The sequence below is a fragment of the Ruditapes philippinarum genome, unplaced genomic scaffold, assembly GCF_026571515.1.
Source record: "Ruditapes philippinarum isolate M1 unplaced genomic scaffold, ASM2657151v2 ctg1892_1_1_1_1, whole genome shotgun sequence".
Lineage (NCBI taxonomy): Eukaryota > Metazoa > Mollusca > Bivalvia > Venerida > Veneridae > Ruditapes > Ruditapes philippinarum.
The window spans coordinates 336,639-359,764 of NW_026867047.1; the positions used below are offsets into that span (position 1 = coordinate 336,639).

At 33.3% G+C, this 23,126-nt stretch overlaps 1 protein-coding gene across 1 annotated transcript; it reads left to right on the plus strand.

Annotated features, from left to right (window-relative positions):
• Positions 1-820: 820 nt before the first annotated feature.
• LOC132734631 (uncharacterized) lies at positions 821-19,574 on the plus strand. Its single transcript, XM_060721424.1, has 21 exons — positions 821-885; positions 3,195-3,235; positions 3,755-3,868; positions 4,365-4,744; positions 5,168-5,308; positions 5,617-5,706; positions 7,465-7,575; positions 8,125-8,223; positions 9,184-9,285; positions 9,955-10,043; positions 10,691-11,015; positions 11,516-11,704; positions 12,128-12,238; positions 12,576-12,712; positions 13,091-13,974; positions 14,446-14,603; positions 15,145-15,272; positions 15,680-15,765; positions 16,102-16,259; positions 16,467-16,591; positions 19,269-19,574. Exons 1-21 carry the CDS (start codon positions 821-823, stop codon positions 19,345-19,347), a joined length of 3,612 nt encoding a protein of 1,203 aa, XP_060577407.1. The 3' UTR covers positions 19,348-19,574.
• The last annotated feature ends 3,552 nt before the right edge of the window (positions 19,575-23,126 follow it).

A 23,126-nucleotide genomic window follows, 5' to 3' on the forward strand; every position in this document is an offset into this window, starting at 1 on the left:
GCGGGAATGGAAAAAAGACTATTCTCATGTGGAAGGGAAAAATACTGTTCTCATGTGGGAATGGAAAGAGACTGTCATCAGGTGAAAATGGAAACGGGAATTGTCTTAGGTTGGAACGGAAAAGAGTGTTCTCAGATGGGAACATAATGTTCTCGGGGGGGTGGAAAAGAGAATGTTCTCAGGTGGAAATGGAAAAAAAAACTGCTTTCAGGTGAGAATTGAAAAGGGAATTTTCTCAGGTTGTAATGGAAAAGAAAATGTCCACGTGGGAATGGAAAAAAGTTCTCAGATGGGAATAGTATTTTCTCAGGTGGAAATGGAAAAGAGAATTTTCTCTGGGGGATGAAAAAGAGATTGTTCTCAGGTAGGGATGGAAAAAATGTTCCTAGATTGGAATTGTCAAGAGAATGTTCTCATGTGAGAATGGAAAAGAGAAAGTTCTCAGATAAAGAAAAGAGAATGTTGAAAAAAGAAATTGTTCTCAGGTGGGAATAAAAAAGAGAATGTTCTCAGTTGGGAATGAAAAAGAGAAATAATGTTCCAAGTTGGGAATAGAAAAGAAAATGTTCTCAGGTGGGAATGGAAAAGAGAATGTTCTCAGTTGGGAATGGAAAAGAGAAATAATGTTCCCGGTTGGGAATGGAAAAGAGAATGCTCTCAGTTGGGAATGAAAGAAAAACTGTTCTCAGGTGGGAAAGGAAAAAGAGACTGTTCTCAGGTCGGAATGGAAAAGATAATGTTCTCAGTTGGAGTCGAAAAGATAATGTTCCTGGAAGGGAATAGATAAGAAAATGTTCTCAGGTTTGAATGGAAAAAAAGAATGTTCTCATTTGGGAATACAAAAGAGACCGTTCTCATGTGGGAATGGAAAGAGATTGTTCTCAGGTGAGAATGTGAAAGGGGAATGTTCTCGGGTAAGAATGGAAAAGAGAATGTTCCCAGGTGGGATTTAAAAAGAGGCAGTTCTCAGGTGAGAAAGGAAAAAAGAATGTGGTGTGAAGTTTAGCGTCATTTATTATTCGGCCAGGGAGGACCAGAGAAATTCACATCCATTCTATACTGATTAACTTACTTTTAAATTAAGAAAATAGCTAGATATATGAAGCGTTATTCGTTAGATCATGTCTAAGTGTCTTCCCGGTGCACAGGCTTCCATGACAGAGTTTATACAGTGCACATCTCCGGACAAAAAAAAAACAAATCTTAAAATAAAAATAATGATAATAAAGCAATTTAAAACTCGACGGCGATTTAAGATATATAGTGTGAGCTAAATGTTGAAATTCGGATCACGACAGGGAGCCACACTGAATTTTACCATAGCACATTTCAGCCACCGCATCGTTCCTGGGCAGGCTGTCATGCCGTTTACCAGTACTTGAAGATGCTTTCACTTTCGCAAGGAACTGATAAGTTCTGTACATGCTAGAGCAGAGATACAGTGCGTAAGACAGTAGAAAGAATGTGACGATCAATCACAACGAAAGTGACATGCGCCGTCCGGGAATTGGGCCGGGTCGGCCTAGTCAAAGTCCAACGCTCTATCTATTGAGCCTACAGTTGCATTGCTGGAAGATAAAGCAAAATTTATTTTATTACAGACCAGGTTGTGACATTTTGTCGGAACAATATTGACTTAAATGATTTCCTCTCATCAACTTTCACCGCATATTTATAAGTGCGGTATTGACCCTTCTAACAATTGACTGATATTTGTTTTAAGTACATATTGACATTGAAAACAAAAAATGGATTAAAATCTAGATACCTCTCTCGACTTTTATATATGTAAACAGTGTGTTTTGGTTATAATCGTTGCTTTTCGTTTATTTGTTTTGCAATTGCTCTTTTAAATAAACCTAAAATATATAAGGATATGCAATTGGAAAAGTTATATACATGTCTCATTTTCCATGCGGATAGTTTCATTTAATTTGCATACTTGCAGTAAGTTGTATATATAAAAATAACAGATATGTATATTTCAATAAATAGCGTGTAACCTTGAAATAGTGTACAAATGGTGGGCTGTATAATTATATAATTTTTTTATATACTTATATTTCTTTAGAAAAAAAAGAGATCATGCAAGATATACATTGCTTTATACTGACTAAAATGGGTATTTTATTTGTGTTTTTTTTTAGGTTTATAAATGCATTTATAAGATAAACGGAATGCTTGCAATGTATATATTTCTTATTCATTGATGAAAAAAGTCATCTTATTTGAAGTATATAATGAATTAAGTCATTAAACATGACTTTAAACAGATCTGAGGCGAAGAGGAAGGCAAAGTGTGCATACTATGGATTGAGTGAAATATTTATTTTACTTTGTTTGTATACTCTGAATGCGTTACTGCCACTTTTGGATATTTTTCTGCACTTAATGTAAGAATTAGTAAGGTGTAATTCATACAGCTAGCTAGTGGTTTTTTTGGGGGATTTTTTGTGATCATTAACCTATTTTTTGTTCTTTCATTTTTATGTTCATTTCATTCGTATGTATGTTCGTTGGTTCATTAATACGATCGTATGTTCATATGTTTCGTTCGTCCGTGCGAGTGTTCGTTTGATTGATCTTTAAGATTTATTTACCTGATAATTTTGCATGTATAACTGCAAATTTGATCATTTGACCATTTGTATGGATCTGATTCATAACTTTATTGACCTATTTATAAAATGCACTCATTAAATGGTTATTATTTTGGTAGTCATTGTTAGTTGACATAAAGTATTTGCTTTATATGAGAGGACTTTGATATGACGTAAACAGGGGCATTTGAAAATCTTAAGTATACTAAAGAGTGTAGACATGAAAAATATATAAATAGATGTGATTTGGGTACCAAATGATTAACCTAATGGGTACCAAATGATTAACCTTGTCACACTTCCTAAATCATGAAATTATCGGAATATCTCGAGGACTATTGAATGACGTCATGCTGTATGACTGTCACAATAGTATGGTTTTGAACAATACATTAGGTCAAGCTTAAAAAATTATTCCACTGCACAAGTAAATGCATTTTATCGCGTACCAAACGGACAGATTTGATATAAGTTTAATTAGTAATTAATTGTAAAGTGAATATTTTCTTTTATAAAGATCTTTTTTCTTAAAGATTTAAAGATAGTCTCAAATCAGTTGTAAAATTGTATGATTTATTCATGCTGAAATTTAAGTCAAATTTGTTTTGATTTTACTTTGGAATATTATTGGAAGGGTATGTATAAAATGAAAAGGGCCCCAGATTTTGTTTTAACATTTTATTGTGTACGTTTGTTAACGTTGGAATTCAATTACGGACATATGAGATTATATAGGGAAATTTAGAACTTAATGAGTTTTTACTTATTTAAAATAAAATTATTAATCTGTATACATGAACAACGGTTTTTGTTTGGTTGGGGTTTTTATTGTGTTTTTTGGGTGTTTTTTTTTAAAACTTCTAGGATAAAATCATTGACGAAACAGTTGGCTTATTAACTGTGATATCACGGGTTATTCTTTGTAATATTTAAGTTTATAAATAATACACACTAACACTACGATAACACTATTGTTCGTTATCTTACAAGGAAATCTGGAAAAAGATCAATTGAGTATCAAAATTTGATCGAAACGTTTGGCCTTATTTCAATAAATTAATAAATAAATCATTACCTCCAAATGTTTAGATCTAAGCGGCGACAAGAAAGGATTAAACCCGCAGTGAACACACCGACATTTGGATATCTTTCAGTCCTTATAGAAAATTTGAAACTTAGGGAGTCGTACCGGAGACTGCATCTTGTAGTGAGGAAAGGAATTAAAACCGAGGAGGAGGCTACCAAACGTGAACCAAAGTTAGGCTACGGTAAGATCGTCTTTTTAGACCTAGAGTAGTCCTAATGTTTTATATTAATATTATTATTATTAGTATCGTTGTTGTCGTTGTTGTTGTTGTTGTTGTTGTTGTTGTTGTTGTTGTCGTCGTCGTCGTCGTCGTCGCCGTCGTTGTTGTTGTTGTCGTTATTATTATTATTATCAGTATTATTATTATTATCGTTGTCGTTGTTGTTGTCGTCGTTGTTGTTGTTGTCATTATTATTATTATTATTATTATTATTATTATTATTATTATTATTATTATTATCATCATTATTATCATTTTCATCATTATCTAGGTGGGAATTGGATTTTTTATCCAAATACAATTTATATGACATGTCTCAAATAGTTGGCCATAGTGTCAGAATACATAAAAAACAAAAAATATTTTCTGTAAGTATACAATTGCGAAAACTTCTAAAACACACAAAAGGGTTCCAAATTATTTTAAGTCAAACCATTATTATCAAACATTATTTCAGGATCACGTTTCAGTTCGTCATTACCCTCTCGGCCACATACAGTACTTGGAGTTTCCAACCCACGGTCGTTTGCTGCTGAAAAACCTCGCCCATATTCCCGCCTCACGCGGTCAACGCCAACCCACTTCCAACGAAGGACAACCCACCGAGATGCATCGTCATATGGCAAACGTGCTGGTGACCTTATCAAAATAGAGTTTGAACCTGCACCGAAACCAACATCGCTAGAACACGTGGATATTGATCGGCTTGTGATAGATGGAACTTTAGATGAGATATTCGCTCAAAGAAAACAGCTTTTAACACCTTGTGAACCTTTATGGTTCCCGAACTCAGAGAGTCACTTTTCTAGCGAAATGCTTTCTCCGCCAGAATTACCGGTAACCAATTATTAGTTTATCAGTTTTAATGCATGTAATAAAATACTTCTTCAGGCATCATTCTCTTCGAGTTATTCATTAGGATCATATGACATCTGTTTACAAAAGAATATAAAATTTTAGATTTCATGAATTTGTGATTTATTTAACAAAATATCTTCGATTACGTTCATCTTTACAATAATCGTAAAAAGTCGGCATATTTCGTCACTTTCCGTAATATTTAAAGATTTAACAAGCGTCAGTGTCTGACCAAGAGCTGTTTAACATCTCGCCGCTTTTTGATAAATATAGCATTAGGCAGTGACAGCTTCTCACAAATTTGCACGAGCTATTGGAGGATGTTTAAAAATTGAAAGCCAGTTCGTATATCAAGGAGAAGAACATCATATTAAATATTTTCCAAACTTAATTTGTTTTTAGGGTGGTGGGCTTAAGCGTGAAACGACTAGTTTTGGGGTTTACTCAAATCTCGCCTCACACAGCCGACGAGAGCTGACAAAGATTGATGAAGGCCGTCGACCGGAAATCCTACCTGTCGTCACTTCCGGTATACAATATCAGGTAAAATCTTGACGCTAAATTATTTGTTTATTTTTTTATTTTTTTTTTTTTAACTGGATTAAAACTTTTAAGACACATATTTTCACAGTTCAACTGTGTTATTGTTGCTTTATCCTAGTGCTTCTTAAAGATGGAAATCTAGAAGAAATAAGAAATATTACTTGATAAAGAAGCGAACAGAAAAGTTATGTCAGAAGACATTGAAAAATATTACTATTTAGAGTCTAACGCAAAAGAAAGGCCCAGCAAATGTATTTTACTCCCTTTTTTCTTTCTTTTTTCATTCGATTACATCACATATTTTACAGCTTCTACAAGCAGTCAAGAATGCAGACGTCGATGAAGTGCAGCAGATTTTGAACAATAATCCAGATATAAAATTACAGTTTGTAGATGAAGTAAGTACAGTTTAAATCCATACATACCGGTATATCCATACAAATTGTCACCTTCATATACTAGTATCCATACAAGTTGTCACCCGCATATATCCATACAAATTGTCACCTTCATAATATTATATTCATACAAATTGTCACCTACATATATCCATACAAATTGTCGCCCACATGTATCCATACAAATTGCCACCCATATATATCCATACAGATTGCCACTCACATATATCCATAAAAATTGTCATTTTTAGCTCGACTATTCGAAGAATATGAGAGCTATTGTAGTCGCCCCGGCGTCGGCGTCAGCGTCCGCGTCGGCGTCTGCGTTGGTTAAAGTTTTTTTGTAAAGTCAAATATCTCAATTATTACTTGAGATATTCAATTGAAACTTACAATACTTATTTATAGTAACAAGCTACATCAGATTGACAAGTTGGATAACTCTGCCTACAATATTGACAGAATTATTCCCCTTTTTAACTTAGAAATTTTGGTTAAAGTTTTTTGTAAAGTCAAATATCTCAATTATTACTTGAGATATTCAATTGAAACTTACAATACTTATTTATAGTGACAAGCTACATCAGATTGACAAGTTGGATAACTCTGCCTACAATATTGACAGAATTATTCCCCTTTTTAACTTAGAAATTTTGGTTAAAGTTTTTTGTAAAATCAAATATCTCAATTATTGCTTGAGATATTCAATTGAAATTTAAAATACTTTTTTATAGTAACACTGTAAATCAGTTTGCAAAATTGCATAACTCTGCCTGCAATATTTGCAGAATTATTTGCCCCTTTGAAACTTAGAAATTTTGGTTAAAGGTTAAAGGTCTTCAAATATAATTACTTGAAACTTTACACATGCACTTAGGGTCATAATTGGAGGGTCATAATTGTATGTCACTGACCAAGTTCCATAACTCTATCTTGCATTAAGGCTGATTCATATCCCCTTTTCTACTTAGTCTCTTGGTTAATGTTTACATGCAAGTTTTACATATCTCAATAACTATTAAAGATATTTATTCAAAACTTCACATATGCATTTAGGGTCATAATTGTAGGCCACTGACAAAGATCCATAATTCTAATTTGCATTTAAGCTGATTTTTCTCCCCTTTTTCAACTTAGAAATTCATGGTAAAGTTTTGCTTGTAAGCTGTTATCTCAATAACTACTGAAGGGTTTGTGCCTTTTTTGGGACAATTTTATGCATTCATAATAATAAAGCAGTTACTTACTTGATAAAACATCTTAAAAACAAGCCTTTGTACCTTTTCTGTCAAATTTATGTATTCATAGGTAATTAGTATTATTATACTCAATAAAACACACTCGTGACATTACCTTCCGAATAGTCAGGCCAATACTGTATAATTAGACTCTCTCTAAGGCCTATAACATGAATTTATAAAAAAAAATAGCCCTTTTGTGAACTTAAAAAATTTAACATTATCAAGGCTCTTTTACTATCAAGCACTTCTTAAAGAATAGTCGAGCGTGCTGTCCTACCGACAGCTCTTGTTATAAGAACATTGTTGCCCAGCTCATTTTCTATTTGTTATATACATGTATTCCACTTTTGTGTATATTTTACATGTATTCGCTTAAATATAATATGCTTGAACTAGTATCAATAATGAACGGAAAATACCGAATTTTACCGGAGTTCCACGAAGTTATGATGAATATATTACATTGTCAAGATTAATTACGAGATATTACATTTTTATATTGTATATTTGTTTACAGAATGACCGCACTGTGCTTCACTATTGTTTTGATATGCAGCAAAGGAAAGTTAATTGTGAAATACTGAAATTATTACTGGAAAAGAAACCATCCATGATAAATTACTGCAAAGTAAGTATAGTAAAACTATCAAAATTGTGTAATTGTATACATGACATATACCTTTTTGTATAATTGTTACCGACCATCTTGCAGAACTATTAATGAATACGGTACATTTGCACGTATAAAGATTTGAATAGCCAGCTATTTGAGTGATTGATTGAATATTTACTCTGCTACAGAGCAGAGAAAAAACTATTTCTCTAATATTTTCTGTTCCAAATTAAAGAAAAACAACAACAGAAAATATGTTGTCTATTTAATGGCCTTAGTTAAACATGTACAAGATATGACTAGACTTTGGTTGCATTTGTTCTGTTGTTGATGTTGTATTTGTTATTTGTTGTTGATGCTGCTGCTGCTTTTATTTCTATATCTGCTGTTTTTGTTGTTGTTGTTGATGATGATGTTGTTGTTGTTCTTGTTGTTGATGATGATGTTGTTGTTGTTGTTGTTGTTGATAATGATGATGATGATGATGATGATGCTGATGATGATGATGATGATGATGATGTTGATGATGTTCTATATTTATTTCTACATTTGTTGTTTTTTCAGACAGATGCTCCAGTTTTGCACAATGCCGTCAGAATTGGGAACGCCCTTTCTGTTTATCTTCTTATAAAACATGGCGCTGACGTTAACATACAATACAAGGTACATTTAATATTCTCATAAATTTATTTATCCGACTTTACTGTTTCTTTTTATTCAATGCAAAATTATAATTATATTCATACAAGTTTAGTATTTACCATCTCATAATAAGATGTTTAAAATAGTATGCTGACACTCATTACTTCTTGGTGGTTAGTGGTGGTTTTTGTCTGTTAACCTCCGGATCACGACAGTAAGCCACTTCTGAAACAGACTACCGCTTATTGAGTTTCTAGCATTATCGCCTTTAAAATGAGTACATTTTGCAAAGTTGAATAATAGTAATTTACTTGTATATGAAATATATAGCCAAGTCTCTTGATCTTACCTTTTTCAGTTACCCATAAACGAAACATGCACTGTGCGTGTGGAATCGTGTAATTCAGTTTTCCTTCCATCATGTTCACGCGTTCTAAACCGAAAGGCTCGATTTATTGAACAGTACTTTTATTATCTATCTTTTTACTCGATTCAAAACAGAACTCCAACTACCTATCTCATACCTGAGTTAAGTAAAAGAAAGAGCATCGAAACACGAGGCTATCTGATTTGTACGAGGGGACGTAGCCCCCAGTATAAATCAGATTGCCGAGAGTTTTGGTGTTCTTTCTCTTTTGTATCATAGGCAAAAATAAAAACCCTATTGTCACAATAAGAAACCCCAGAAAAAAGTAACAAATGAACGAGCATCTAATGTAATATTTTTATCGTTACCCCTTTCTCTGTCGTCACATTAAGTAAACCCCAGAAAAAATGAGCCAATCAATGTGCATGCTCTGGAGTGCGGGTAACTAATACCTGCACTCATGTTAACACACTGTGCATGTATATGTGTACGATTAAACTTTGACACATTTTCAACAGAAAGGTCTCCCAAACTATGATGCAACATTTTTATCGTAAACAATGCTTTTACTCCCCCATCTCCTACTTGCTATCTGTATATTTTTGTGATTTTAGCGAACATTCCGTACTGCGCTACACGAGGCAGTCTTGTGCGGACAAAGGCCTGCTGCGGAGATTCTACTTTACAATGGTGCAAAGACAAATCTTCGGGAAAAGGTGATTTTCTTCTTTTTATATGTAACTGAAATAAAAAAATAACATGTACTAATCTAATACTATGTAATCTGTGTATGACTTAAAACTTCGTAATATGTGAGTATGACGTCATTCAAAATCAACATGGCTGTCTTTTCTAATTGCCACTTGGATTCTAATGTTAATTTTTGCATTATAGAATGGGTTTATAACTTGAAAGAATGCCACATTCACTCATTGGGTATATAGATATTCTCTGTCGGAACAGGACACGATTTTGATCAGAATTTGCCCAGAGGAGCAGATAATAATTGCGAATAAATAAAAAAGAAATGAATGTGATTTAGTTTGAAAGTCGCAATCGGACAAAAATATCTGGAGATACGTTTATTGGAATGGGGCATCTGTGCTATGCAAACGTCCTGACTGAGATCTAAGTCAGCACTTAAAATCAGAATCAAATATCTTTAAATCAGTACTAAATGTCTTAAAATTAGCATTTCGAGTCTTAAAATCAGTATTAAAGTCTAAATGTCTTAAAATTAGCATTGCAAGTCTTAAAATCAGTACTTAATCAAAGCCTTAAAATCAATACGAAATGTCTTAAAATTAGCATTTCAAGTCTTAAAATCAGAACTAAAAGTCTTAAAATTAGCTGTAGCTATCCGTCATAATTATTGTAAATTTCAGGACGGCCGTTTTGCGTGTGACCTTTGTAAGGAGAATATTTTTCAACGTGAAGAATTTGAAAAGATTGAAGAATGTGTAGCTAATAAAAGGTAAGACTGATCGACATTATGAAAAGATTTTAAATGAACAGAACCGCCTCCGTGGTCGAGGGGTTAGAGTTAGAGTCGATGACTCCTAATACAGTTTCCTCTCTGGCGTGGGTTCGATCCCCCGGGAGATGCTTTGGTAGTTTAGCACGGAGGAAGGTAGTCTAGTACTGGTGTAACTCTCCAGGAACGATGGTTAGGAAACTACCCGCCTATATGACTGAAATACTGTTGGGAAAAGGCGTAAAATGAAACAAACAAACAATTTAAATGAACATGAAAGTACCAGCTACAAATTATCATCAGTTGATTTTTTCTGAATGATTTTCTTGAGTTTTGATATAAATAATAGTAATCTCAATTTCAACACAGAGCATGGCCATGGGTACAAAGCTTAAAGGGTTAGTGTTAATTTTTCAATCAAAACATCATGTTTTAGTTCAAACATTATTTGTTCTAGTTCATTTGTGTAGAAAGCTATAACCTTACAAACATACGCTTGAATCCGAACTAGCCAGTACAGAGCCACGAGGGTAAAGCTTCTAGTCCAAAGAAACAAGGGCTTGCTTCTGGCATCATGTATTTTGAATATGACCTTATTATTCCTTTTTAGAACGCTGCAGTCACCGTGTCATGTTTTCTTTTTTCAGACTAGACATAAAAGAAGTTTTAGATTCTACTGCACAGTTTGATAATGTTGGAGTCACCATACAACCCTCTTTAGTTAAAAATAATTTAGTTATTCTAATAAAACGTCAAAATCTTGAATCAAGTAAAGTCAAAATCCCTCTTCTTGAAGAAGAGGATTTATCCAGTGACGTAATCACATGCCGCGTGCTACAAAATCCAGAGGGCGCTTCTGCACGTTTTTCTCTGCCGCTTTTTGACACTCCGATCTCCTCTAGAGAAGAAATAGTCGTGAAATCTGGAACCGGAAGTACATTTGCAGCTAGTGAAATGCAAGCCGGGAATCATGTAAGTCCATCCAATCTCTGTTTATTTAAAAAAATGCTTCAAAATATTAGTTTTCTGTCTATATTGGATTCAATATAAAAAAACCTACAAGGCATATCAAATGTTATATTCACTAAGAACTATAGATACAGCTGCCGGTTTTTGTATTCATTGTCGGACGTGAAATATACAACTTATAAAAACTACGGACTGTTTTATTATATTTTTCATTATTGTATTGCTCTTATATAACTATTTTCTTTATGTCTTACTTTCTTCTTTTTCTGCTTCTTTTCACTACGCATTTCTTTTTTCTATTTCATCTTTTTTCTTCTACTTCTTTTTTTCTTTCTTCTATTCGTGTTATCAAATTTCTACTTTTTTCTTCCCTTTCGACATTTTATTACTATTCTTCTTCATCTATAACTTAACTGATCTCTTTTCTCTCTTAAGCAATACGTGCACCTTTTATCACTATGCCATGAAATATTTTTTGTAATTTTTTTAACAACGATTTTTAGGGTTTAGTGGTTGATTTCGAAACTGATCTGACCGAGGGCAAGGACTCATACATCTGTGTATGTCGACCTAGGGTAGAGAACTGGCAAGTGGGCAAAGGACAAACTGTCCTCGGGTCTGTGATAGACGATCGGGTCAAAGTTCATGTCAACAAGACGTCATTCAACACGAAGGCAACACTAAGTCTTCAGGTCTGTTTTTAAACATATACAATATACATAACGCGTGATTATTTGATATTCAAAGTAATATAATATTGCACATTGTTCGATTATTGTATATATTCAATTGTTACCATCGACTTTTGTTGTTTTTAATCTGGTACAATCGATACATACTTCTTCATATTTCACATAGCTGCACTAAAATAATTTTTATTCTTGAGACTACCTCTGAACAAACACACCGTGTTGATTACAATTTACACGATAGTTTGATCAAAATCTTTACGCATATAACGCAATCGCCTTCTTTGAAAGAACACATGTCCGGAGATACCACATTTACTATTTTTACAAATGATAAGTACATGTATTACAAAATGGCTGAACCCGCACGCCACCTGGTGTACTTTATACAATAATTTTGTATAAGATATTTTCGGATATGAACAGGTCATAGAATTGCCTGAAAATGTTGAGATCAGAGAGGGCACGATTCTTGCCAGTACACCATTTTACAGGATAAAAGCGGACCAAAAAGTGGACAAAGATATAACTATTGAGGTACGTTTATTGCACTCATACTTCAAATGTGTTCTGCTCGATCTTTTGCATTATTATGTGATACATCCTTTAAAATTTCAATAGCCCTAATGTTATAGCAGTCAAAGAATCATTATTATTTGACAAAAGTGGTGCTTTTTATTATTTATGTTATAAGGGAATATTCTTTAAACAATGTGTAAGATTTGCATTTATAAGAATTGCATATTTTCTTTGATCACATCATTTATGATGTTGCACTCCGCTGATCTATGTTTGTTATTGATGGAGACGATTCGATAGATAAATGGACTTTCTTTGCAAAAGATCTAAATATATTGTTCCTATTATTATTTAGCTTCCAAAGCCAACATGTTTCGATGACGAAGGTAAATGCGTTGTCTTGGCAAAATCTGGATCAAAATGGGGAGTAATGGATATGAAGGCAGACGATAAACGCAACACCGTTTGTTTCGAAGAACATCGACTTCCGGTGTACGGTTTTAATCATATTTTTATTAGTATTTTTTTTGATACTTACATGTATTATTAACTATTCCAAATGTTTTATAAGCAAAATTAATGTATACAAAATATCTTATGATTGCGTATGTTATTCCGTCGATGTGAAAAGTTAAACGAGCAATACTTTAATTGACATCATTTAGATACATCGTGAACATTCGTAATTTTTCGCCATTTTCCGTGGCTAATGAAGACCATGTAAGCATCGGAATAACCAGGAATAACCCAAATCTTATCATACAAGCGCTTTCTAAATGAATATCAGAAACGGAAAGTGGCGAAGTTGATCGAATTTATACGACCTTTTGATCGATGCATCGTTACCATAAATGAAACTATCAATTTCAGCATTGCGACAGTGGCAATAATAAAACCAGAAAGTCCTGCTGAAACGGTTACCAAGGAAATCAATGACACTTTAAAGCTTGTCTCAAACATAGAGTTTCGAGTCTGTTTCCTCTGTGTCACAAATAGAATAGGAAACACGCGAAAATTTACTGTAGTTTTCGAGTGTTGTGAGGTTAGAAATTTAGATGCCCGGCTGCGTTACTGGAAAGTTCAGGGATATCAAGAACAACAAGAAAAAGATCTGCTGGCTCAGATTGGAGTGCAATCAAAACAAGCGTTTAAAGTTGTATTTTACGACAGCGCCATCTTGCGGAAAGATCCGCGTTTTGTTGATCTCGAGTTTCATAGGATGAGGGACAATGTTGTATCATTTACTGTTGAACTGAAAGGAAAGGCGATACAGTTTATAAATGGCCGACTTTATGTCTATGCCGCTCAAGCCGGTACAGAAAATAAAGAGGAAGTTGTAGGGAAAGAGCATCTTGCGTCAGTTGATGTCAATCTTTTGTTAAATCAAATGGAGTATGGACAAAGTCTCTCGGAAAGTGTTGCGAGTGATGGGAAAACTGACAACACGAGAAGTGCTAAAAGTGCTAGAAGTCGGAACACGTTATCACAAGGAGATAATTTGCCTGGTTCCCGTACTTCTGACAGACGTCCTAAGTCTCGCGCTATGGAAGTGAGACCGAAAACCGGAACAAGAGATTCGCAGACGAAAAAAACTGAAGAAGAACCACAGGTTGATTCGCTACAAAAAGTGCAAGAAACTCTTGCCCGTGCGATGAAAAACGTAGATCCCGTACCAGAAAAAGAAGAAATTGCCCCTGTTGAAGAAAGGGTTGTACCTGAAATAATCGTTGAGCCTTCGGAAGAGTGTAGCACTGGTAACTAATTACTGACAAATTTTTGAGTGAGGGAGGGAGAGAGGGAGGTAGCGAGCGATCGAGCGAGGGAGCGATCGAGTCAGAGGGTATGTCAGTGGGTGAGTTGGTAAGTGAGTGAGGGAGGGAGGGAGGGAGGGATCGAGCAAGTGAAGGAGTGAGGGATAGTCGATTAACGATTTCATTTAATCACTGGTAACTAATTACTAGCACATTTTTGAGTGAGGGAGGGAGGGAGGTAGCGAGCGAGCGAGGGAGCGATCGAGTCAGTGGGTGAGTTTGGTGAGTGAGTGAGGGAGGGAGGGAGGGATCGAGCAAGTGGAGGAGTGAGGGATAGTCGATTAACGATTTCATCGCTGAATCAATAATTTAGCTTTAGCTGAAGCCATTTCAAGACCGTATCAACATATCATTCCTACAATAAATCTAAATTTCTTTCACATTTGACCTTAATCAATATGTTGATATTACCAGGAAATATTCTAGAATTTCTGGGAGACGATCTGCTAGACTACGTAATCGAAGAACTAGAAGACGACTGGTATAAGATATTCGTTATGTCTGGCATAGGTTTTTCAGAAATTGAAGAAGCAATCTTACAATCGAGGCAGACTACACAAGTTAAAAAACAGGTAAACCCCGATAGTGCTGTCAATTCTCACCCTTTAAACCGCTGGGCAAAAAGCGATTAACTTTTGCCAACAGCATAGAGCCAGGCGAGCCTGTTCATCCATGCATTCTGACCAGGCATTATACTGTTGGTAACTCTAGTTTTGATTTTCTGTTTTGAAATCACAAACTTCGTATGGACTGCTCCAAGATCGCCGAAGAGAAATTTCAGAACTTTTAACAAGTAATGATTGTTGATGCAAATTATAATCTTCTTTATGAACCGTTGAATAAAATGCATACCCTATGATAAAAACGGAAAGCTGCTTATCTGAGTTTATAAACAAATAAATAAACGGAAAAATGAATATTTGGACATCAAGGTTAAGAAATGTGGCAATTTATGTAGTTTTTGCTTCCGTGGAACGCGTGTTACAGTTCTTTTCTTTCTGAAGTTTTTTATGTGCATGCAATAGCATGTGTAAACAATTAAGCCATAATTTGCAAGTGATGCCATTTAATAATAAAAGACTGTTTGTTTATTTATTTATGTGTTTATTTAAGCTGTTCCGGAAGTGGAGAGACCAACATCAAAGTAGAGAAGATTCAGGTCTACCTCTTTTACTCGGAGCTTTGTACAAGGGAGGCTGCCGTAATGTTGCCAACAGCGTTCAAATCAAACTCAAAACTTGGTAAATATTCTATTCTACTTCAATACAAGACCAAGACGTCTGTCTGTCAAACTGGCAAGGGCCTTGCGGATGTCAGTTCTACCAATCGGAACATCTCTGCTATTATCAATAATATCCGTACTTTGACGGAAAGGGCCGAGAAGATGCGATTGTAGTTCCACGCTACAGTTCATGAAACAAACTTCCGCCATTTCCCATAGATATGAGATAATGTTTGACAGACTAATCTGATTTTCTATGGAAATAATTTCTATTTTCTGTTAGAGATATTAAAGCGTTACAAACAAGATATAAGTATCTTGGTGAACAGATATCCTTGCAGACTAAAAGCTGGAGCACAATCATTGGTCCCAAAGAAATAAAAATAACCAGTCTATAATTTTGTTTGAAGTTTACTCTTACTTCAGGTATGGTACGACGTCAGAGAAAGACAGCGATTTTCATAAATGGGTTTCTAAGGCTTACAGTAATTCCGATCTCTTTGTGCCGCCAGGTAAGCTCAAAATCATCTGTATCAAAGCAAATTATAACTATAGTAAGGTATCGAAGTTTTGTTGAACACACAGGACGTGTAAGCTTTATAAAGCTGAAGAACATCTTACATGTAATGAAAGACAATTTAATGTAGTGAATCTAAGTTAACGTGTAATTTTCACACAAAAATATTTAGGGTACGCAAAATTAACTTATAGATGAAGCATCCTTTAATTGATTCCGACATTTTTCCCGTTTTCATACATGGTTTGATCTGATGTTAAGCACTCCTGTTTCTTATTGTTACACAGGTTTTTATAAATATCAAAATTTTAAAGTACTGCTATATTTGTAGATTATCCGAAACCAATGAGTGACTCGTACCTCGTTTTGATGTCAGATGAACTTCCTCCTCGACGTGAGCTTGCGCGCGCATTACAAATAACCGATTCTGCATCTTATGACATCATTGAAAACCCCGCCTATTTAATTGATGGTATAAAAGTTATGAAGGTAAAATGTTAATCAACTTATTTATCTTTTTATTCAAAAGGTTAATAAATGACTTCTTGAAAAAAGCGAAATAATCAAAATCTTCTTATCTAAAAGTAATTACATATTTGTGTTTCTGTTACGGGTTTCTTTGATCATTTAAAAACTTTATTTAGGAAGTGGTAGGAAAACTTCAGATTATATTCGTTTGTTTGTTTTTCTCAAAAGATTCTGACGTTATTTCGGGATCGAACACCTCGTGGAATAGACGCGCTAGAGAAACTTATTTCCTGTCTCGGTGACCTTGGATATTGGAAGCTCAGGAATTATGCAGTTAGATGTTCCAAAGCATGGTAAAATTGTTGATACACATGTACATTATTTTAGTTTTTTATCCACTAAATATTCTTATTTATTATATTCTTATCAATTGAATAATGATAAATATTGATGAAATAAAATGCGTATTTTAATTTTTCGAATTATCACTGTAAAAAATATTTTTCACTGCAGTGAAACATATTGTCTTTATTTTCACTAGTGTCTTGCCCGACTTTTTTCTTCTAAATTGAGCCAATGTACAGAATTTAAGGTTCATTCTTTCAAAGTGTAATGTCAAAAGAAAAAAACCCAGAAAAATGTATATAATAAACAGAAAATTTAAGTTTTTTTCTATAAATACAATATTTATTTTCATATTGTGGTATGAAAATTATCATATTTCACTCGTGACAACCGCCACTCACGGAATATTTATTTTCATACCACCCGATGAAAATAAATCGTGTATTTTTAGCAAAAAACTTAAATATTCTCTATTTCATGTAAAATGTGTTTTAGCATTATTAGAGTTGTGTTTAGCAACATTTGACCCTTGTGGGCTAAAATTAGAGTTTTCATTTTTTTTAACTGAATCATATTAACATCAATCAAACATCAACCTTAACCACAGTATATAAACGATTTGAACCCCAACCGGATCTTGTGAGAAGATCTCAGCATCTAAACGTACAATCAGGCGTAATGACACATTAAACTATTAAAAATCGGCTTGAATTTAATATGTTACGGTATGTTAACATTTGAATCATATTAAGAAATAATTCATCTTTGCTTAAATATACATCCATAACCATCTTCGTAAAATATATGCGCATAAAACGCTGTGCTCTTCGCCTCATGTTGTGTTTATGTCAACACACGCCGATTACACAAGCAAATGTATGCCTAAAATTGTTTTACTTCACTATAACTCATATCTGAATCTTTGATTTATTGTCTTAACCTCATGTTACCGGACAGACACTTGTGAAAATATCTTTGAATATTGATAAAACATAGTTAATAATAGAGGCGACATTTCTGATAACTGTACCCGTCTTGCTAAAACAATTTTAATGATCTGTACCCTACTTGTGTTTTCACTGAACCATTACTTGCGAGTCACTTTTGATGATTTTTATTGTGTTTTTGTCGTATGTTCCAAATTTTATTGTGCAGAATATGAAGTTATTGTGTCACAAGAGAAGGGTACATGTTTTACATGTAAGTAACCAAAACTGCATATGAATGGAGGAGCTTCGTCATGTTTTCACTGTCTACGAAAGTGGCTGTTTATACGAATCAGAAAGTCAATTATTTCTTGATAAGAATAATTAACCAACAAACCTCATCTTCACTTACCATTCATTTTTCTTTGGAAAGATATAAAGCTAAAATATTACATATATGTACTATAAATTTTTTATATTTAGTTCAACGGCATTGTTGTTAAATATAAGTTTGACGTGACCGTTATATAACGTCACGTATCAATAAACCTCGAAATATCATTACAAGATTTTTTTTGCAGATTACTTATTTCAACATGTTGAAAGCTTTACACCTACCGTTGATTTCATTCTGCTTTTTTAAACATTGTTTTTTTATTCTCAGAAATTCATTGACTTTCTATTTCTGAAATGTAGACTACGTCAGTGTTTCAGCAATTGGTGTTATAAACTTCTTTTTTTCGTTTACGTTATTGGCTGTGACGCTGAATTTTTTTAAGTAGGAAATTTTATTCTGATCATTATTTATTCTTATTTTCAAGTTGCAGTCTGGATGGCGAATAATTATGTGGTCAATGATGGCATTGAAATTCGTAGTCTTTACTGAACAGTATATGCAGCTGTATTCTTCCATGGTGATCCGAAAGAAAAATATACATAGCATTATATATTATATTAAACAAATGATTAACAATATTATCAGTTAAACCAATTCTCGGTAAATACCTTAGATCCCACCTTCTATACTAAAATTCTATTACAATCATTTATATTTTCTGGCAATAATTGATACAAAATCGCAATGAACTCCAATAAATCTTTAAAAATACTCACAAGTCAGGGTACAGATAAATTTCGCAAACTCACAAGTAGGGTTCACAATCACCAGCAAGTAACGTTCAGTTTACGGAATTGACCTCCTTGGTAAAACTCTTAAATTTATGTTCAAGATACAGCAATATGTTATGCATATGGCTAAATTATCGTTTGTTATTGATTACTTTAGTAGTTCGATATCACAATTCAATGTTTAACTAAATCATCATTGGAATAAGACGGATTTTTGTTCGTGTTCAGTGTTGATCACCTGAAAGCTGTTCGTGAGTTTCGATTATTTTATAGCCTTCGTGCTAACGTTTATGTTTTGCATAACATAAACGTTTAATTAAGTTTCTCTCTTACGATATAAATATAGATTTACTAACCTAACGTCCATCTGTATCAATATAAATACCAATATCGTAAACAAGTGTAGTGGCAGAATATGGCTGACACTAAAATCTTCTCACAAGATCCGGTTGGGGTTCAAATCGTTTATATACTGTGTTAACATTAGAGATAGCGTCATATCAAATTATATATATATTTAAAAAAAAACAAAGTGACAACTTTATCACAGTCAGTACTTGTTTGATTATTTCAAATGATGACATCGTCTGTGAAGTCATTGTTCTAACCTACGTATTTGTGAATTATTCAGGTTGAAGCGGACGGCGACCAGAAAAGACGACCCGTTCCGTTATCAGGTTGACGCATTGGTCAATAAAATGCAGGACTAATAAAGTGGTGTTTTATGATATACATATAAACGAGTGTTGGTAAAGAAATGTGTCCTTCTATTAATAGATACAATAATTAAACATGCTAATAATTCAACATCGGTTGTCTCGAATTATCGATATCTCGAACAAATTTACAAGGGCCCTCCGAGTTCGAGCAAAGAACTTCGACTGTTATTAAGAGAATTAAAATAAATGGCACCTGGTATAAATGTTGCCATATCTTATTTTAATGATGATCATCTTTTTTCACTTTTTGTTTAGGAGATAGATATCAATTCTGAGTGCATTGTTGTAGATTAATGCACGGTTTGAGTTCAAATGCGTAGTAATATAATCACGAAGGCCGATAGGCCTGAGTGATTAATTACAAAGCATTTGAACGAAAAACGTGCATTATTATACAATAATGCACGAAGAATTAATATCTATTTCCATTCTAACACGTCAAGAAAAAATACAACTATTATTATAAAGTTGGACTTTTTTTTGGTGGTTAAATTTGTTTTCGCCTCAGAGTTTCCAATAGAAACGTTCTTTAAAGGCTGTTCCAGTGGGTTGAAAAAAACTGTCGTTAAATCTACCGTGTGTAGAATCATTTTGAGAATAACGAATTTTGAAAACGTTAATAAAACTTTGTTTGTTTATTTTATTTCACTCTATATTTTTTCAAGCGAAATACAAATTATTAAAAGTGAAATAAATGTAAAACTTAACTCGTTTGCGACATTAAAATAGCGTACTTGATTTGATTGTTTTGCACGTGTTGTTTGGCGCTACATTGTGACGTCACGTAAACAACACTTTAAATGTACAGCGTTAACGACTGAATGAAAGATATTGGTGTTCGGATTCATTTTCTTAGTTAGACCATTTTCTTTTATTCTAGATAGTTTTCACAACAAAATTCGACAAAAAATTGTTTTTTATTTAAACAAAATGGCGCCCTTAATGTGAAAATACACAGGGAGATAATAAGAACGGCGAGTGCATTGTTGTAGAATAATGCACGCTTCGGGCCTTCTTTGTTTATATAGAAAAATGTCCGATAGTGTTAGAATTCTGCTTTTGTTTCTTAAGGATTATTAAGTAGTCATTATTTGTCATTGCATTGAATGCAAATGAATTGATATTAGGGTTTTCTTTATCATCATGTATCTTTATACTTAATCTTGCCATATAATTTGAGATATATGCTTCCTTTGCTGTGATAAACTTTATTTTATTTTATTTTTTTTGTCCTTTTTTCTGTTATAAAAGTTTTGTCATGAAAATATTTACTTTTATGGTAGAAGACCACTAAATTTAATGTGTCGACTGTATTGAGGTACTTTTTTCGCTGGTCGAAAATACTGGAATAGTGAAGCTTGTATCAGCATCAGAAAATATTATTTCGAAGATGACCTTTAACCCATCTTTGAGTCTGGACAAGTCCATTCATTATCTTTAGGTAAAATTTCAAAATATGTTCTAACTGAATAGCGAACTGTACATACCATGATCAAACGGTACAGGTGAGACAGCCGATCTTGTCGCCTGAGTAAGTTCAGTTCCCGCCAGCAGGCTTAGGGTTAATGAGTTGTGTAGTTGTGTAAAGGCAAAGCAAAGCAAACTGGCCAAATCATTCTCATAATCAATCTGATAATCTGATGCTAGCCTTGATTGGCTTTAACATATCTAATTAACCTCGAATGCAAAGCAAGAGCAAGTTCTTTCAACTTATATTAATAACTTTTGAGTCCGCTTTCTGGAACCAACCAGTACTGGTGTCATATGAAGAAACATGGTCGTGACCCGATTAGAGCTCGAACCCATGATCCCTGGGTTGAGAGGCAGACATCATAACCACTAAGCCACCACTCCAATGGCTTAATAAGCATTGTCTTAAAATAAATGAACCAGAATTTGGAAGAGCAAACATTTCTGGTTACCAGAAGCAGATAATACACGAGCAGAACCAATGAAATCATGTTTAAGTTTAAAAGTTAATGTTAAAGGCCTGTCATGTCTCAGAAATGTTTTTATTTTTATTTCTAAAAAAATATATTTTAAAAGTAACTGATTGGCCATCTATATGAACCATCTTTTTCATCTGTTGCTTTTTTGGCATTAAATCCAGTTATTGTGATTTTGTATGGAAATCAGAATACTACTTTGTTTACATTTTTCTACCTTTATGACAAATGATCGCAACTTTCTTTAGGTAACAAGCATCTAAAACTCTCTAAAACCATTATTTTTAACATTATAAAATTCATATTTGACCTTTCTAAATAAGTAAAAAAAATTATTTGTTTCTTGGGGCAGTGAATGTGCCTTTAATGTTTGTTTCTAAATGTGTTAAAAAGTATAGTGTAAAAGAGATAGTATTTGTCAACAATTTTATTTTCTTTATTAACAATATTGATAGTATTTTCTCTTCCGTTACCCAGTTTATTCTTATTATATTAACGATCATCAACAAAATTAATGATAAAATAAAGACGGCAGCTAAAAAGACAGTGTACACATTATTCATCTTTCTGAATTATTGTTTTCCTCTGTAAAAAATAAATAAAATAACAATATTTGTTTTTAATTCATTTTCTCATGTTTATGTATCTATATGCAAAGTGAGATATTTAAATATGAATAAAACTTGGAACTTGGTAAATTAATTAATTTTCAGCTTTTACTTTTACATGTACAATTTATTTAAATATTTTGATATATCATGATTATTCAAAACACATTATAGTCAAAACTGTGTAAAATACCACCTCCAAATAAATACCACCCTGTTATTAAAGAAGAATCATTGATAAAGTACAACATGTAACACTCCGAATAAAGACCACCTTGTCAATATGGACAACCCTTTGACAAACATTCATTGATAAAATACAACAGAGTACACTCGATTAAAAACCACTTGTCTATAAAAGCCATGTATAGTCTTTCCTTTGGGTGGCCGTTATTCACAGGTTTGAATATATTGGTCGTACTGTTTGTCAATATCAGGTCTCATACTAGTATGAGTCATAAAAAAGACAAACGATTTGATTGTTTTATTTGGTGATAATTTTATTACCGTCCGTTCTGATTTTCTAGTATAGATGTAAAAAAAAAGCACATATATAGCGATTGTTAACCGATACTGCAGTAGATGAAAACATCTATGAATTATTAAGGAGGTAAAACTTACTATGATGAAAATATTGATATTGTATACATTAGAAAGTAAAGGGGTGAAAACTCTTTTGTCAGAAGGAAATTAAAAGATGCCTATTGTGTCAGTAAACGAAGGTATGTGAAATGAAATATGATTTTTTTTGTAAATGAAATTTGTTTGTAAACCTAAATGCACATTCTGTGGCTTTACTGACATTATGCACATCCAAGTGTAAATGTTGTTTGCATAGGTAAAAGTCAAAATGACAAAAGTGTTTAATTTTATACTAATTTTACCATTTAAAGACGTATCCCATAGACATTTCTATAAATATCGATCGACGTTCAATTGTTTAAAAAAAAAGAGTCTTTTTTTAAATTTAGATAATTTTTATATTTTATAAATATCCTAAACATTTTTCATGATCAGTTATTGGCCAGTCGCTATTATGGTAGTAAAGGTCTTGTTCAACTACAGCACTTCTTTAACTGAACCTGATAGCGAAAAAATGAGCATAATGTCACTTTAAACACGTACCGTATTTAGAGGCTATTTCAATACTGAATTAATTGAACGAGTTAAATAAAATTATATACTGTGAGCCTTTGGTGAGGATTATAATTATAAT